The sequence below is a fragment of the Megalops cyprinoides genome, unplaced genomic scaffold (genome assembly GCF_013368585.1).
Source record: "Megalops cyprinoides isolate fMegCyp1 unplaced genomic scaffold, fMegCyp1.pri scaffold_28_arrow_ctg1, whole genome shotgun sequence".
Taxonomy (NCBI): domain Eukaryota; kingdom Metazoa; phylum Chordata; class Actinopteri; order Elopiformes; family Megalopidae; genus Megalops; species Megalops cyprinoides.
This window is the reverse complement of record NW_023494724.1, coordinates 520,449-535,137: the sequence shown is the minus strand read 5'-3', so window position 1 is coordinate 535,137 and position 14,689 is coordinate 520,449. Positions and strand designations below refer to the sequence as shown.

The following is a 14,689-nucleotide window of genomic DNA, read 5'->3' as shown; positions in this document are numbered from 1 at the left end:
TATCCATTTACACAGCTGGATATTTACTGAGGCAGTTGTGGGTTAAGTACCCTGCCCAAGGGTACAGTTGCAGTGCCCCAGCGGCAGCCTTTCGGTCACGAGTCCTGCTCCTTAAACACTATGCTACACTGCCGCCCACACATTGCTGTTTCTTCAGCATTTTCACTGTTCATTTAATGCTGTCTTTACTGTATTTCAGGGAGTAATGTTTAAACATAGGAAAACTCATGCCTGTAACACACTGTTCAGCCTAAAGGCGTAGTTCGTTCACATGGACCAGATTTGAAGTACACACACTGAGGTACACACATTCTCACATCCAGTTAAAGGTTTCGAAGTCAAAGTGCTGCCATGGCTTTCTGCACACACAGAATTTAGCATGAAATCTGGGAGCCAGCCTGCTTTATAAATGAGGCCCCTGGACCCTAACTATGCTGCCCTACATTACAGCTGTGACTGCAACAGTAGCTGGTGGTTCATAATAAAGCAGTTAATAGAAATACTGAGAAAAGATTTTTGTTTCACTCCCAAGAAATAGGAAGACATTATGTTTAGGGAAAATATCTAAATTAATGGCACTCAAAAATTCAATATTCCAATGTAACATTAAAGTGGAAACAGGCCACATTTCTCAACTACTTTACACTGTCTTCCCAGTACAGGCAGTTTTAATATTATCTCTATGAATGTTATTTGATTTTTCTTTTAACTTTTGTGATTCTTTAATGGTTTGAGCATTGAAAAGACAATTGTAAGAGATTTTAATTATATGGCAACATGGTATATCTAAATATATAGCATCATATTCTAACATACATGTTTTCACGATAACCATGGTATATTAGAAAGGTGATACTCATGTTAATACTCACAGAGCCTTTCTGCAGCACCTCACAGCTGGAACCAGTCTCCTGCGCCCCTCGTCTGAGGTGTTGTATTTCCTCAGGTCAAACTCATCCAGCACCTCCTCTGACATCAGGAGCATATAGGCTAGGGCAGAGCAGTGCACAGGTGAGATCCTTTCATGACTTGCTGAGCTCAGGTACGTTTGGACCTCCTTCACAAATGAATCATCATTCAGTTCAGCCAGACAGTGGAACAGATTGATGCACCTCTCTGGGGAGGAATCCTCCCTCTTCAACTCTTTGATGTACTGGATTGTTTTCTTGATGCTCTCTGAGTTACTTCCTGTCTGTGTCAGAGCGCCTTTGAGAAGGTTCTGATTGGAATCCAGTGAGAGGCCAATAAGGAATCGCAGGAAAAGGTCCAGGTGCCCATTCTTACTCTGCAGGGCCTTCTGAACAGCTGCCTTGTGCAATTCATAGATTGACTGATTGAAAAATAGAAACTTTTTACTTGAAAATCCTGTCAATGTATTTACATTCTTGACTACATATGAGTGAAGTACATACAACGCAGCCAGGTACTCCTGGATGCTCAGATGCACAAAGCAGTACACTTTCTTCTGATACAGCACAGACTCCTCTTTAAAGATTTCTGTGCACACCCCAGAGTACACTGACGCTTGAGTGACATCAATGCCACACTTTCTCAGGTCCTCTTCATAGAACATGAGAGTGCCATCTTCCAGGTGTTGAAAAGCCAGCTGCCCCAGTTTCAGAATCATGTCTTTATCCAGCCCCAGAAGCTTTTGTGGATCTGTCTCATTTCTTCCCTGATACTTCTGATTCTTGATGCTGGACTGAATGAGCAGGAAGTGGGTGTACATTCCAGTCAGAGTTTTAGGGATTTCTCCACAGTCAGCTTCACCCAACAGTTGCTCCAGAACAGTTGCAGAAATCCAACAGAAGACTGGTATGTGACACATGATGTAGAGACTCCTGCATGATTTCATGTAAGAGATAATTCTGCTGGCCTGGTTCTCATCACTGAATCTCTTCCTGAAGTACTCCTCCTTCTGTGAGTCATTGAACCCTTGTACCTCTGTCAGCCGGTGGATGTATTCAGGAGAGATCTGATTGGCTGCTGCTGGCCGGGAGGTGATCCATAGGAGAGCAGAAGGAAGCAGATTCCCCTTAATGAGGTTTGTCAGCAGCACATCCACTGAGGATGTGTTTGTTACATCGGACAATACCTCGTTGTGTTGGAAATTTAAGGGAAGTTTGCTTTCATCTAGACCATCAAAGATGAACAAAACTTTGTCAACATCAGACTCAATGTTATCAATCCCTCTCGTTTCAGGGTGGAAGACATGCAGAAGCCCAAGCAGACTGTACTGTTCATCATTAATCAAGTTCAGCTCCCGAAAAGGAAGAACAAACACGAAATGAATATCCTGATTGGCTTTTCCTTCTGCCCAGTCCAGAATGAACTTCTGCACAGAGACTGTTTTTCCAATGCCAGCGATCCCCTTCGTCAGCACAATTTTGATGGGTTTCTCTTGTCCAGGTAAGGGTTTAAAGATGTCATTGCAGTGTATTGCAGTGTCTTGTGTGGTCTGTGTCCTGGATGCTGTCTCAATCTGCCACACCTCGTGTTCATTATTAACCCCATCACAGTCCCCCTCTATGATGTAGAGCTCTGTGTAAATATTGTTGAGGAGGGTGTGTTTTCCTGACTTTGCAACCCCTTCAAATATGCACTCAAACTTCTTCTTCAGACAGGATTTCAGGTTCTCTTGGACTCTTTGTGCACATTTCTCTGTAAAAATTGAGACATTTTCATCAGAGTGTGGCTGAAGGGCCTGGGAGTATTAATGTGTTATACAGCTGTAGTGTGTCTGTTGGCTGTGGTATTAAAAAGCTCTGGTGTGTTTGTAGTTAGTGATGGTGTGAGAGAAATTGGTGAGGTTTTCTAAAAGATGACCCTGTTCAGATAACCCTCTTCTATTTGCAAGATAAATGGAGTAAAGGGTGTGAGAGTATTATGTGGTATTGCAAAGCAGTAGTGTGTCAGTAGCTGTGGTATTAAACAGCAGTTGTGTGTCTGTAGATAGTGATGCTGTGGGTAAGATAAATTGGTGAGGTTTTCTGAGAGATGACCATATTCTGATAACCATTTTTGATTTGTAATAATAATACAGTGAAAATTATTATTATTACTATTTTCTGTTTCCGGGTCCTGATCATTGGAGCACGGGAGTGAAGCATCTACAACCTTGGACTGCAGAGAAATAAAGACAGCAGTTAAAAAAGAGCTTAAGAATGTATCATTAAAATGATTATATGAAAACTAAGAAATAATTGTAGGACATATAGAATATTAGCTAGAGAAACATTAAGGCCTTTTTTCAGTGAGGTCAGGTGAATGAATTAAGAAGGGAGTGATTATAAAAGACACAGAGTATGAATGAGTGAGTATGTGAGACAGACAGGTGAATGGCTTAATACTGGACAGCCAGATTCAGATGAATGAGGGGTTAAAGGACAGACAATCCAGCCAGTCAGTGAATAAGAGGATTACAGTCAAATGAATGAGTGAAACTAGGACAGATTCAGGTGAATGAGTAACTCCAGGTGCAGGCAGATTCAGGTGAATGAGTGACTCCAGGTGCAGGCAGATACAGGTGAATGAGTGACTCCAGGTGCAGGTAGACTCAGGTGAATGAGTGACTCTAGGTGCAGGTAGACTCAGGTGAATGAGTGACTCCAGGTGCAGGCAGATTCAGGTGAATGAGAAACTCCAGGTGCATGCAGATTCAGGTGAATGAGTGAAGTCCTTTACCTGCTGGCAGAGTCTCTGCTGGCTCATCTGCTCACACACTGCAGAGCTGGACTGGAGCTCTGACAGCTCACTGCAGACACAGGAATGCACATTTAATCAGAGCCCAGTTAGCAAGATGAAAAGGAGAAACAAGCTCAAAATGTTATTATATGATTACACAGCTGCTCAAAAGCATCATGGAGTTTCATTATTTCCAACGAGTATTTTACCAGAAGTGTACCTGCTTTGCTTCATAAATAGTCACTGACTTTATACCGGGATTTACTATATATATACAGTACATATGCATAAACGGTGTTGGTGCAGAGGTTAGTAGTAAAATAGTAAAATTTGCAGATGATACAAAACTAGGGGGTCTAGCCAATCGTATAGAATCAACTAAGGTAGTACAGGAAGACCTAAACAACATCCAAAAGTGGGCAGACACCTGGCAGATGACATTCAATTTAACTAAATGTAAAGTCTTGCATGTGGGAAATAAGAACCTTAGACAAGACTACTTCATGGGGGGAAAAAAAACTAGAATGTGCTCAATTCGAAAAAGACTTGGGAGTAATAGTTGACCCAAGCTTAACAGGATCTAGGCAGTGTGCCGTAGCAGTAAAAAAGGCCAACAGGATGCTGGGATATATAGCCAAAAGTATTGATTATAAATCTAAAGAGGTTATGTTGAAATTATACAATGCTACAATACAATACAAAGTCAGACCTCACTTGGAATATTGTGTGCAGTTCTGGGCACCACACTATAAAAAAGATATGGAGGCTCTTGAAAAAGTTCAAAGAAGGGCATCTAAATTAGTTCCTGGCATGAGATATAAAAGCTATGAGGAAAGATTCAAGTTACTTAACCTATTCAGACTAAGCAAGAGGAGACTTAGGGATGATCTAATAGAGATTTTTAAATTTATAAAAGAACTCAGTAAGGTTAACTATAATAGATTTTTTAGGGTGAGTTCAGACTGTAGAACAAGGGGACATAAATGGAAACTAGTGAAGAGTAAGTTCCACACTGACATGAGGAAGTACTATTTTACACTAAGAGTTATCAATACATGGAATAGGTTGCCAGGTCATGTAGTTGAGGCAGAGATTCTTGCTGTGTTCAAGTCCAGACTTGATGCAGTTTTGGATTCTCTTTAACTAAAATGGCAAGCTTAGTGTCAGGGCTCCCGCCCCCTAGCTGTTGTGTTTTTGTTTTTCCCTGTCCATGTGCCTTTGTTTTCCTTGTGTTCTAGCCCTGCCCCGCTCTCCGCCCTGTCTCCGCCCACCTGATTGTCTCCACCCGCCTGCCTGCACACCTGCTTCCCATCTCCTAATCAGCCCAGCCCTATATCTACCCTGCTTGTCTCTGTGTTGTTTGCCAGATCGTTTCAGTGTTTCTGCCTGTCTCGTTTCCCGCCTGTTTACCCTGTTTGGATTTTGCTGGTTTTTGCCTCGCCTGTTCCTCGACTTCGTTTTTTGCCTGCCCTTCTGTCCTGATTGCCTGATCTGCCTGCCTTCAAGGTTTGACCCTGCCTGTTTCGGTTTTTGATCCCTGTTTTGCCCTTGGACTGCTTACCTGGTATTTTGACCCTGCCTGTTTTTGGACTGCCTGCTTGTTTGAGGATTCTGCTTATAAACGCCTGTAATTGGAGCACTCGTGGTCCGCGTCTGAGTCCGTGCCTGAGTCCTGACAGTACGATCTGGCCAGTATGGACTCAGCGGACCTTCCCCAGATGAAGGTGGCATTGGAGCTGCAAGGTGCGTTGCTGGGGAGCCATCAGAGCCAGCTGGAAGCCATCAGCAGTTCCCTGGAGAGCTTCGCTACCAACATGGCTGCTGTCACTGCTCAGCTACAGCAGCTGCAGCTGAGCCAGGAGAACTGCCCCACACCTCCCGCAGCAGCCTCCTCATCTGTCACACCTGTACCATTGAGCTGGGAACCCCAATTGCCACCCCCTGAATCGTATGCAGGGGATCCAGGAACCTGCAGATCGTTCCTCTCCCAGTGCTCCCTTGTGTTTGAGCTCCAGTCCTCCACGTTTCCCACAGACCAGGCGAGGATCGCATATGTCATCACCCTGCTGACAGGCCGTGCCAGGGAGTGGGGCACCGCGGTTTGGGATGCCCGCACTCCTTTCTGTCACTCATTCGGAGCCTTCGCCGAGGAGATGAAGAGGGTGTTTGACCGCTCCAGACAAGGTCATGAGGCCGCCAGGGAGATGCTGCTGATCCGCCAGGGGCGCCGGTCGGTCTCCGATCTCGCCATTGATTTCCGCACCCTGGCCGCCACTAGTGGGTGGAATATGGAGGCGCAATACGACGCTTTCCTCCACAGTCTTTCGGAGCCCATCAAGGATGAGCTGGCCACCCGGGAACTGCCAGCTAGCTTTGACGCCTTGGTGGACCTGGCCATCCGAGTTGATCAGCGCCTGTCACAGCGACGCCGGGAGAGAGGGGCCAGTGGACCGCTCAGCCTCACCCGAGAACATCCGCCCGCGCCGGCCGCACGGAACCCTGCACGTCCGCCACCTGCCTCCCCAGAGCCGATGCGGGTTGTCCGCACTTGTCTGTCTTCCGCCGAGCGTCAGAGGAGGATCAGCACCCGATCCTGCCTGTACTGCGGACAGTCTGGTCACTTCATCGCAACCTGCCCGGCAAAAGACCAGAACTCACCCACAGCCAGAGGATTACAGGTGAGCGTCACCCCCTTACACCAGTCCCTTGAAGTCCGTCCTCTGTTCTCGGCCACGCTGCTCATCGGGGGTCAACCTCACGCAGTCTCCGTCCTGATTGACTCAGGAGCCGACAGGAGCTTCATCGAAGCCAACCTGGCGGCCCAGCTGAAACTGCCCCGTGTCCCGCTGCACTCGCCACTGGAAGCCCACGCCATCACTGGGGCCCCGCTGGTCCGGATCACCCACGCCACTCCTCCGGTGAGTTTCCTCGTCTCTGGTAACCATCGCGAGGAGATCGTGTTGCATATTATTAACACCCCACAAGCCTCCGTGGTCCTGGGCCACCCCTGGCTAGCCCAGCACAACCCCCACATTGATTGGGTGGGCAATACGATCCTGGGCTGGAGCCCGTACTGCCACTCCCACTGCCTTCAGGATGCCTTGGTTCCTGTATCGCCGGTCTCTCCTGCCCCCGAGGACTTCCCAGACCTGTCGGCAGTGCCTCCTGAATACCTGGACCTGAAACCTGCGTTCAGCAAGTCCCGCGCCACGTCGCTACCTCCGCACCGTCCATACGACTGTGCCATCGACCTCCTGCCCGGCTCATCACCTCCGAGGGGGCGTCTGTACTCCCTGTCACCTCCGGAGACCGAGGCCATGAACCGGTACATCCGGGAGTCCCTTGCTGCAGGCATCATCCGTCCATCCTCCTCACCCGCAGGGGCTGGGTTCTTCTTCGTGGGTAAGAAGGACGGCTCCCTCCGTCCCTGTATTGATTATCGGGGCCTCAACGCCATAACAGTTAAGAACCGCTACCCCCTGCCGCTTCTGTCCTCTGCGTTTGAGTTGTTACAGGGGGCCACCGTCTTCACCAAACTGGACCTCCGCAACGCTTACCACCTGGTCCGGATTCGTGAGGGAGATGAGTGGAAGACGGCCTTCAACACTCCATCTGGGCACTATGAATATCTGGTCATGCCGTTCGGTTTGACTAATGCCCCAGCTGTCTTCCAGGCCCTGGTCAACGACATCCTCCGAGACCTGCTCAACCGGTTTGTGTTTGTCTATCTGGATGACATCCTCATCTTCTCACGCTCCCTGCCTGAACACATCCAGCACGTCCGTCGCGTTCTCCAGCGTCTGCTGGAGAACCACCTGTACGTCAAGCCCGGAGAAGTGCGAATTCCATCAAAGCACTATCTCCTTCCTGGGCTTTGTCGTCACAGCAGGGAGCATCCAGATGGACCGGCAGAAAGTCCGAGCGGTGGAGGAGTGGTCTCGTCCCACCTCCCGCCAGGAGTTGCAGTGCTTCCTTGGATTCGCCAACTTCTACCGCCGCTTCATCCGGGATTACAGCACGGTAGCAGCTCCCCTCACCGCTCTGACATCGGTCAACAAGGCCTTCTCCTGGTCCCCGGCAGCCGAAGAGGCCTTCCGTGACCTGAAAACCCGCTTCACCTCTGCGCCTATCCTGACTCAGCCAGACCCTGCCCGGCAGTTCGTTGTGGAGGTGGACGCCTCCTGGGGGCCGTCCTGTCACAGCGCTCCGCCACCAACAGCAAACTCCACCCCTGCGCTTACTTCTCCCATCGCCTTTCGCCTACTGAGCGCAATTATGACATCGGCGACCGGGAGCTGCTAGCTGTCAAGCTGGCGCTGGAGGAGTGGAGACACTGGCTGGAGGGGGCGAGCATGCCGTTCCTGGTGTGGACCGACCATAAGAACTTGGAATACCTCAGGTCGGCCAAACGTCTGAACCCTAGACAAGCCCGCTGGTCCTTGTTCTTCTCCCGGTTTAATTTCACCTTGTCCTACCGCCCGGGAACCAACAACGGTAAGCCGGATGCCCTCTCTCGCCAGTTCGTGCCCGCCGGGGACACCCAGGAGCGCCGGCCTGCTGCAACCCCTGCCTGTTCCCAGATGACCCTGGTCCCACATAGCCCTGGACTTTGTCACCGGCCTGCTCCTGTCTGATGGTAACACCACCATCCTTACCATTGTGGATCGGTTTTCGAAGTCAGTACATTTCATACCGCTGCCCAAGTTACCCTCCGCCAAGGAGACTGCCCAGCTGCTCATACATCATGTGTTCCGGCTGCATGGTCTGCCCATCGACGTGGTGTCTGACCGGGGGCCGCAGTTTACCTCTCATTTCTGGAGGGCGTTTTGCAGGCTACTGGGTGCCACCGTCAACCTGTCGTCCGGTTTCCATCCCCAGTCCAACGGCCAGACTGAGCGGGCGAACCAGCAGTTGGAGACGGTGCTGCGATGCCTGACGTCCCAGGAACCGTCAGCGTGGAGCCAGCACCTTCCCTGGGTGGAGTATGCCGTTAACTCCTTGCCCTCTGCATCTACAGGGCTTTCCCCATTCCAGTGTTGTGTGGGTTACCAACCTCCCCTGTTCCCGGCCCAGGAGGAGGAAGTCGGCGTACCCTCAGCGGCGGCATTTATCCGACGCTACCGCCGCACCTGGAGACGCGCTCGGCACACGCTGCTGCGCTCTGTGGCTCAGGCTAAACGGTTTGCCGACCGCCACCGCTCCAAGGCCCCTCGCTATCGCCAGGGTCAGCGAGTGTGGCTCTCCACCCGCGACCTGCCCCTTAAGGTGGACTCCCGCAAGCTGGCTCCCCGCTTCATTGGTCCCTTTCCCATCGCTAAGGTGATCAGCCCCGCAGCGGTCCGGCTGAAACTCCCGCTCTCTCTTCGCCGCATCCACCCGACCTTCCACGTCTCCAGGATCAAGCCCGTCGTCCGCAGCCCTCTCTGCCCAGCTCCCCGGACTCCTCCGCCTCCCCGCCTGATCGGTGGAGCCCAAGCCTACACTGTTCGCCGTCTGCTGGGGGTTCGGCGTCAAGGGCGCGGTCTCCAGTACCTGGTGGACTGGGAGGGCTACGGACCCGAGGAGAGATGCTGGGTCCCAGCCAGGGACATCCTGGACCCCGCCTTGATCCGGGACTTCCACCGCCGGAACCCAGGCTCGCCTGCTGTGACGCCTGGTGGCGTCCGTAGGGGGGGGGGTACTGTCAGGGCTCCCGCCCCCTAGCTGTTGTGTTTTTGTTTTTCCCTGTCCATGTGCCTTTGTTTTCCTTGTGTTCTAGCCCTGCCCCGCTCTCCGCCCTGTCTCCGCCCACCTGATTGTCTCCACCCGCCTGCCTGCACACCTGCTTCCCATCTCCTAATCAGCCCAGCCCTATATCTACCCTGCTTGTCTCTGTGTTGTTTGCCAGATCGTTTCAGTGTTTCTGCCTGTCTCGTTTCCCGCCTGTTTACCCTGTTTGGATTTTGCTGGTTTTTGCCTCGCCTGTTCCTCGACTTCGTTTTTTGCCTGCCCTTCTGTCCTGATTGCCTGATCTGCCTGCCTTCAAGGTTTGACCCTGCCTGTTTCGGTTTTTGATCCCTGTTTTGCCCTTGGACTGCTTACCTGGTATTTTGACCCTGCCTGTTTTTGGACTGCCTGCTTGTTTGAGGATTCTGCTTATAAACGCCTGTAATTGGAGCACTCGTGGTCCGCGTCTGAGTCCGTGCCTGAGTCCTGACACTTAGTTGGGCGAATGGCCTGTTCTCATCATATGTTCTTATGTTCACCTCAGGAATGGGACAGACCTCACCAGGTCTTTTAATCATCATGAAGAGCACATGGTTACAGACACACTCCGTCTGACTTTGGACCAGAGCGAGTGAGACACCAGACTGTTTGAAGTCTGACTGGGTTGTAAAGTGAGGAAGAGCAGAGATGTGTTGGACAGGGACCACACATGGATAATACAAACACAGTGCTGCCCCGATACAGGGCCTCACCCAGCCTACAGCCCCTCTGCTGCTGCTCTCTTATGAGTCCCCCCCGAGGAGCGGGACCATGTGTTTGGGAAAGAACATTTAGCGGCTCAGTTCTGCATGTGCTATTTGTGTCTAAAATTGAACCTTTTTGACAAAATTAACCATCTGAAGCATTTTTTCAAAATAGATTCTTTCTGTAGAGCTGCTCAAACTTTCCATGTTACAACGAGACCTACTGTTACATGGAAATCAGGGCAACCAGCCCTCTCGTTCAGAACATGCTGAATGTCTAAGGTTGTAAAATTCCTTAAATGGTGACAATGAGTGTGTCCTTCACATAATAAATGCAATCTTTACTATTGCGGAGACATAGTGACTGTATGTGGTTACAGATGTCTTGCCAAACACTGGACAAATATTATGTTATAATTCTGACACTCTGCACTCATGTATGTTGAGTGTTTTCAACATACAAATCACGAGCATAACCCTATTTACATCATCATTATAAGTTCACTAATTCAGCATATTGTGTTTAATGTGGTTAGTATTTTGTTTATGCTGACTGCACTAAACACAAAGAATGCACTAGTGCTAAGTTAAAGGAATGATTGCTCATCAGAGACATTTGAACAAAGCTCTATTAGAGACATTATGGTATACAATTCTTCTATGATGCACTCTGGAACAGAAATCAGAGGAAATTAAGCTCAATGCTTCTGACGGCAGTCTGGACACCTTTATTCAGTTACGTGGACATTGTGAAAAATGTTTCTGAGGCATGCTTGTTGTACAGTTATACAGGGATTGCAAATTGATAGTAAAATATTAAGAACACACAGAACAAGGTGTGATGTATCCCTATACTTATATAAGCTTGTAGTATTAATATTACATAAAAAAGTTGCATTTTGATCATGTTCTTGGTTTGGATCAGTGACATTCTCGGATCATCCAGGATCATACCAGAAAGTCATTTCAGTTCTGGTCCATGTGCAGTAGATTCTGTTCAAAGTTAAGATGAAAAGATGGACCCATACTAGACTTGAACCTGATGCAGAACCTCAAAACAACCCTTTCACCATTCTCACTGAAAACCCACTCCAGTTTGGTTGAGGTCTTACGGAAATCAGTTGGACCCAGGCTTCTACTCAGGCTTCTACTTTAGTGTGACCTCACCTTGGAGAAGGGACAGGCTGTCCACCAGCAAAATTACGAGGACCCTCCATGGACCGGTCACTCTTCACAGACTGACAGCTGGGCACCGGGGACACTGCTCTCTGCGCAGTGACACTGCTAACAGCATACAGAGACAGCACCTCATCAAACTCCGCTCATAAGTGTTGTTTATATCAGTAACATGTGTGTTCTTCAGAAATACCATGTGTCAGTGAATGGGGAAGTGTGTGACATGCTAAGCACCTGTAATCCAAACATGCTGAAATGTGCTTCAGGAACACTTTATATGTGACACTTGACACTGAGCACCAAATCAAAGGTAGGGCTTTAAATATTACCTTACAGCACGCTAGTTCCAGTCCCTCAGTCTAAACACAGAAATGTGTAGATTTTTGGAAAATTCCTCCGGTAAGACATCAATGTAGCTATTGTGAGAACTCCACTCTGAACAATTCATACAACTAAAAAGTATGACTTCCTGCCTTGCAGGAAGTGCACAAACACTTTTCTGAACACTAATTCAGATTACATACATGCTGAATACAATTTACATTATTGTTTAACAAAAGCTTCATGAACACTTCTATGAAGATTTTTTACAACACTTTTTAAATAAAAACTCTTTTCGCCATATATTCTGAAGACCTGAAATATCCTCCAATGCACTTGAATGCTCAGCAGGCAAACCAGGCCAGCTACCTATCTACTTCACACCAAGGTATACTAGCTAACTAATGCTTTCTCAAAGCTAAATAAGGTTATGGACTACTAAGTTCAAAAGATTGGTAGATAAGACTGAACATTTCCACAAGGCTTGTGGTAAGACAGCAGAATCCACATTAATGAGGGCAGCTGTATTTCATACAATATGGTAAACAATCCTTCAGTGAAGAGCTCTGGAACAGAAATCAGAAGACCTAAGCCCAATGTTTCTGACTGCAGTCTTCACTCAGTTTTGCTAATGTTGTGAAAAAACATTTCTGAGGCGTGCTTGTTGAACAGAGACTGCAAGTTGCTAGTAACACATTAACATTGTAGAAAAAGTGTGATGTGTCCCTATACTTATACAAGCTAATAACATTTATGTTACAGGAAAAGAATGAACTTTAATCATGTTTCGGTTTTATTCAGATGGATCTGATCTGTCTGTACCACAGAGAATTTTTTATGGATTTTTGGGACAGTTCTGGTTCACATGTGCCACGTTCTGTTAAGATGAATAAAATTCACCCATACAGGACTCACCACTGATGCTGATCAGAACCCCAAAACAACCATTCTCACTGAAAACCCAATCAGTTGGACCCATTCAGGCTTTTACTTTACACAGTGTGACCTCACTTTAGAGGAGGGGCAGGCTGTCCACCACCTAAGTAAATGGGAAGGTCCATGGACCGGTCACTCTTCACAGACTGACAGCTGGGCACCGGGGACGCTGCTCTCTGTGCAGTGACACTGCTAACAGCACACAGACAGCACTTCATCAAACTTCTCTCAGAACAGTTGCTCTGGTCAGTAACATGCCTGTGACACTGGGCACCAAATCAGAGATACTGCTTTAAATATCACCTTACAGGACACTTGTTCCTGTCCCTCAGTGTAAACACAGAGATATGTGTATTTTTGGAAAATGCCTCTACTAACACATCCATGTAGCTATTGTGAGAATGTTCTACTCTCTACACTTCATTCAACTAAAAAGTATTACTTTCTGCCTTGCACTAATGAGCCTGTTCCCTTAAAACCAGCAGAGAATAAGAGAAACACTGTGGTCCTGCCCAAACTCACGTTTCACCACTGTGTTAAGGGTTCAGGCACTGTCCTGAACACTAATTCATGAACACATCTATCAAGATGGTTTACAACACTTTTTTAACACAAAAAATCTTTTAGCCAAATATTCTGAAGACCTGAAATATCTTCCAATGCACTTAATGGCCAGCAGGCAAACCAGACCAGGTATCTGCCTACTTCACACTAGGGTACACTTAATAGCTAATGCTCATTCAAAGTTAAAATAAAGTTATGGACCAGTAGGTTCAACAGATAACTAGGCAAATCTAAGTAATTTTACAGCACTTATGGTGACATGGCAGTATCTACATTAATGACAGCAGCTCTATTAGAGACATTATGGTATACGATTGTCACTCTGGAACCAAAATCAGAGGAATCTAAACCCAATGTTTCTGAATAGCCACCTAGACACCATTACTCAGTTATGCTAACAAAGTGAAAAACATTTTTGAGGCATGCTTGTTGAACGTGGTTTTACAGTGTGGAGAGAAACTGCAAGTTCCTAGCAAAACATTAAGAATGTAGAAAAAGCTGTGATGTGTCCTTAAACAAGTATTAATGTTACATAAAAATGTGCATTTTAATCATGTCCTTTGTTGTGTTCAGTGGGACCTGGTCGGATTGTATCGGGAAGAAATTGTTTCATGGATTTGTTGGGAAAGTTCTGGTCCACATGGGCCAGATTCTGTTTGAAGTTAAGATGAGAAAAATGGACCCATACAGGACTCAACACTGACACAGATCAGAACCACTAAAGAATCATTTCACCAGTTTCACTGAAACCCCACTTAAGCTTGATTGAGGACTTGGGTTATATAAATTGGTTGGAGATGGTGATGCTTCTGCTCTGGACAGTGTGACCTCACCTTAGAGAAGGGGCAGGCTCTCCACCTGCAAAACCAACATGGACCGTTCACTCTTCACAGACTGACAGCTGGGCACCGGGGACGCTGCTCTCTGTGCAGTGACACTCACGGGCGCCTGCAGCTGTACAGCTGTACACACAGTGCGTACCATGAGATTTCCGATTTGTGAGCGCTCCACGCCAGACAGAGATGTGTACCTTTGTGTATTTTATTTGTCATGCCAATAAAGCTCTTTGGAATTGAAATTTGAAGTTGAAAATTGAGGGAGAGAGGTGTGTCAGAGACATTAAAAAGGAAAAGACAGACCACTCCTTGAAATATGAATGGCATTGGCCGTAACACTCAGTGTGGCGGTTGCATTAACGGAAGTCCCGCTTTTACACCAAACGGCCAATCGTTTTGTTGGTAAAGGGGTAACCCAGGAAAAGGCAGGTCTATCATATTCTTAAGGTGAAAAATGAAGGCCCACAGCCCACTCTACTGCCACAATTATAGCTACGCAGCACACAAATGGGGCAAATCTACACAATGAGTAGGCTACTTAATATTAGGTACCAAGCTAACGTCCTATATAATGTATCTGATGGAGATCGGCACATTATTGCGCCAGCTTTTCCGCCAAATATAAAAAAAAATATGTATTATATATTATATGTAAAAGACGACACAATTGTGTCTGACAGAATTAAAGTATAGACCATTTTTGGATTGTATGATCGTAATAGC

General features: G+C 47.5%; 1 protein-coding gene across 1 annotated transcript; it reads right to left on the bottom strand.

Annotated features, from left to right (window-relative positions):
- Window positions 1-868: 868 nt before the first annotated feature.
- LOC118772324 (NLR family CARD domain-containing protein 3-like) lies at window positions 869-11,393 on the bottom strand. Its single transcript, XM_036520594.1, has 4 exons — window positions 11,301-11,393; window positions 3,685-3,754; window positions 3,063-3,123; window positions 869-2,661 (listed from the first exon to the last, which is right to left on the bottom strand). The coding sequence occupies exons 1-4, from the start codon at window positions 11,348-11,350 to the stop codon at window positions 869-871; spliced, it is 1,974 nt and encodes a 657-aa protein (XP_036376487.1). The 5' UTR covers window positions 11,351-11,393.
- Window positions 11,394-14,689: the final 3,296 nt, after the last annotated feature.

Bases quoted from the DNA above. Each gene is read 5' to 3' on its own strand.
- LOC118772324 (XM_036520594.1), bottom strand. From the start codon at position 11,350: ATGGAGGGTCCTCGTAATTTTGCTGGTGGACAGCCTGTCCCTTCTCCA. The intron at 3,755-11,300 runs GTGAGGTCACAC...CTGTGTCTGCAG, and splicing joins CAGCCTGTCCCTTCTCCAAG to TGAGCTGTCAGAGCTCCAGT. The intron at 3,124-3,684 runs GTAAAGGACTTC...ATTTCTCTGCAG, and splicing joins AGCAGAGACTCTGCCAGCAG to TCCAAGGTTGTAGATGCTTC.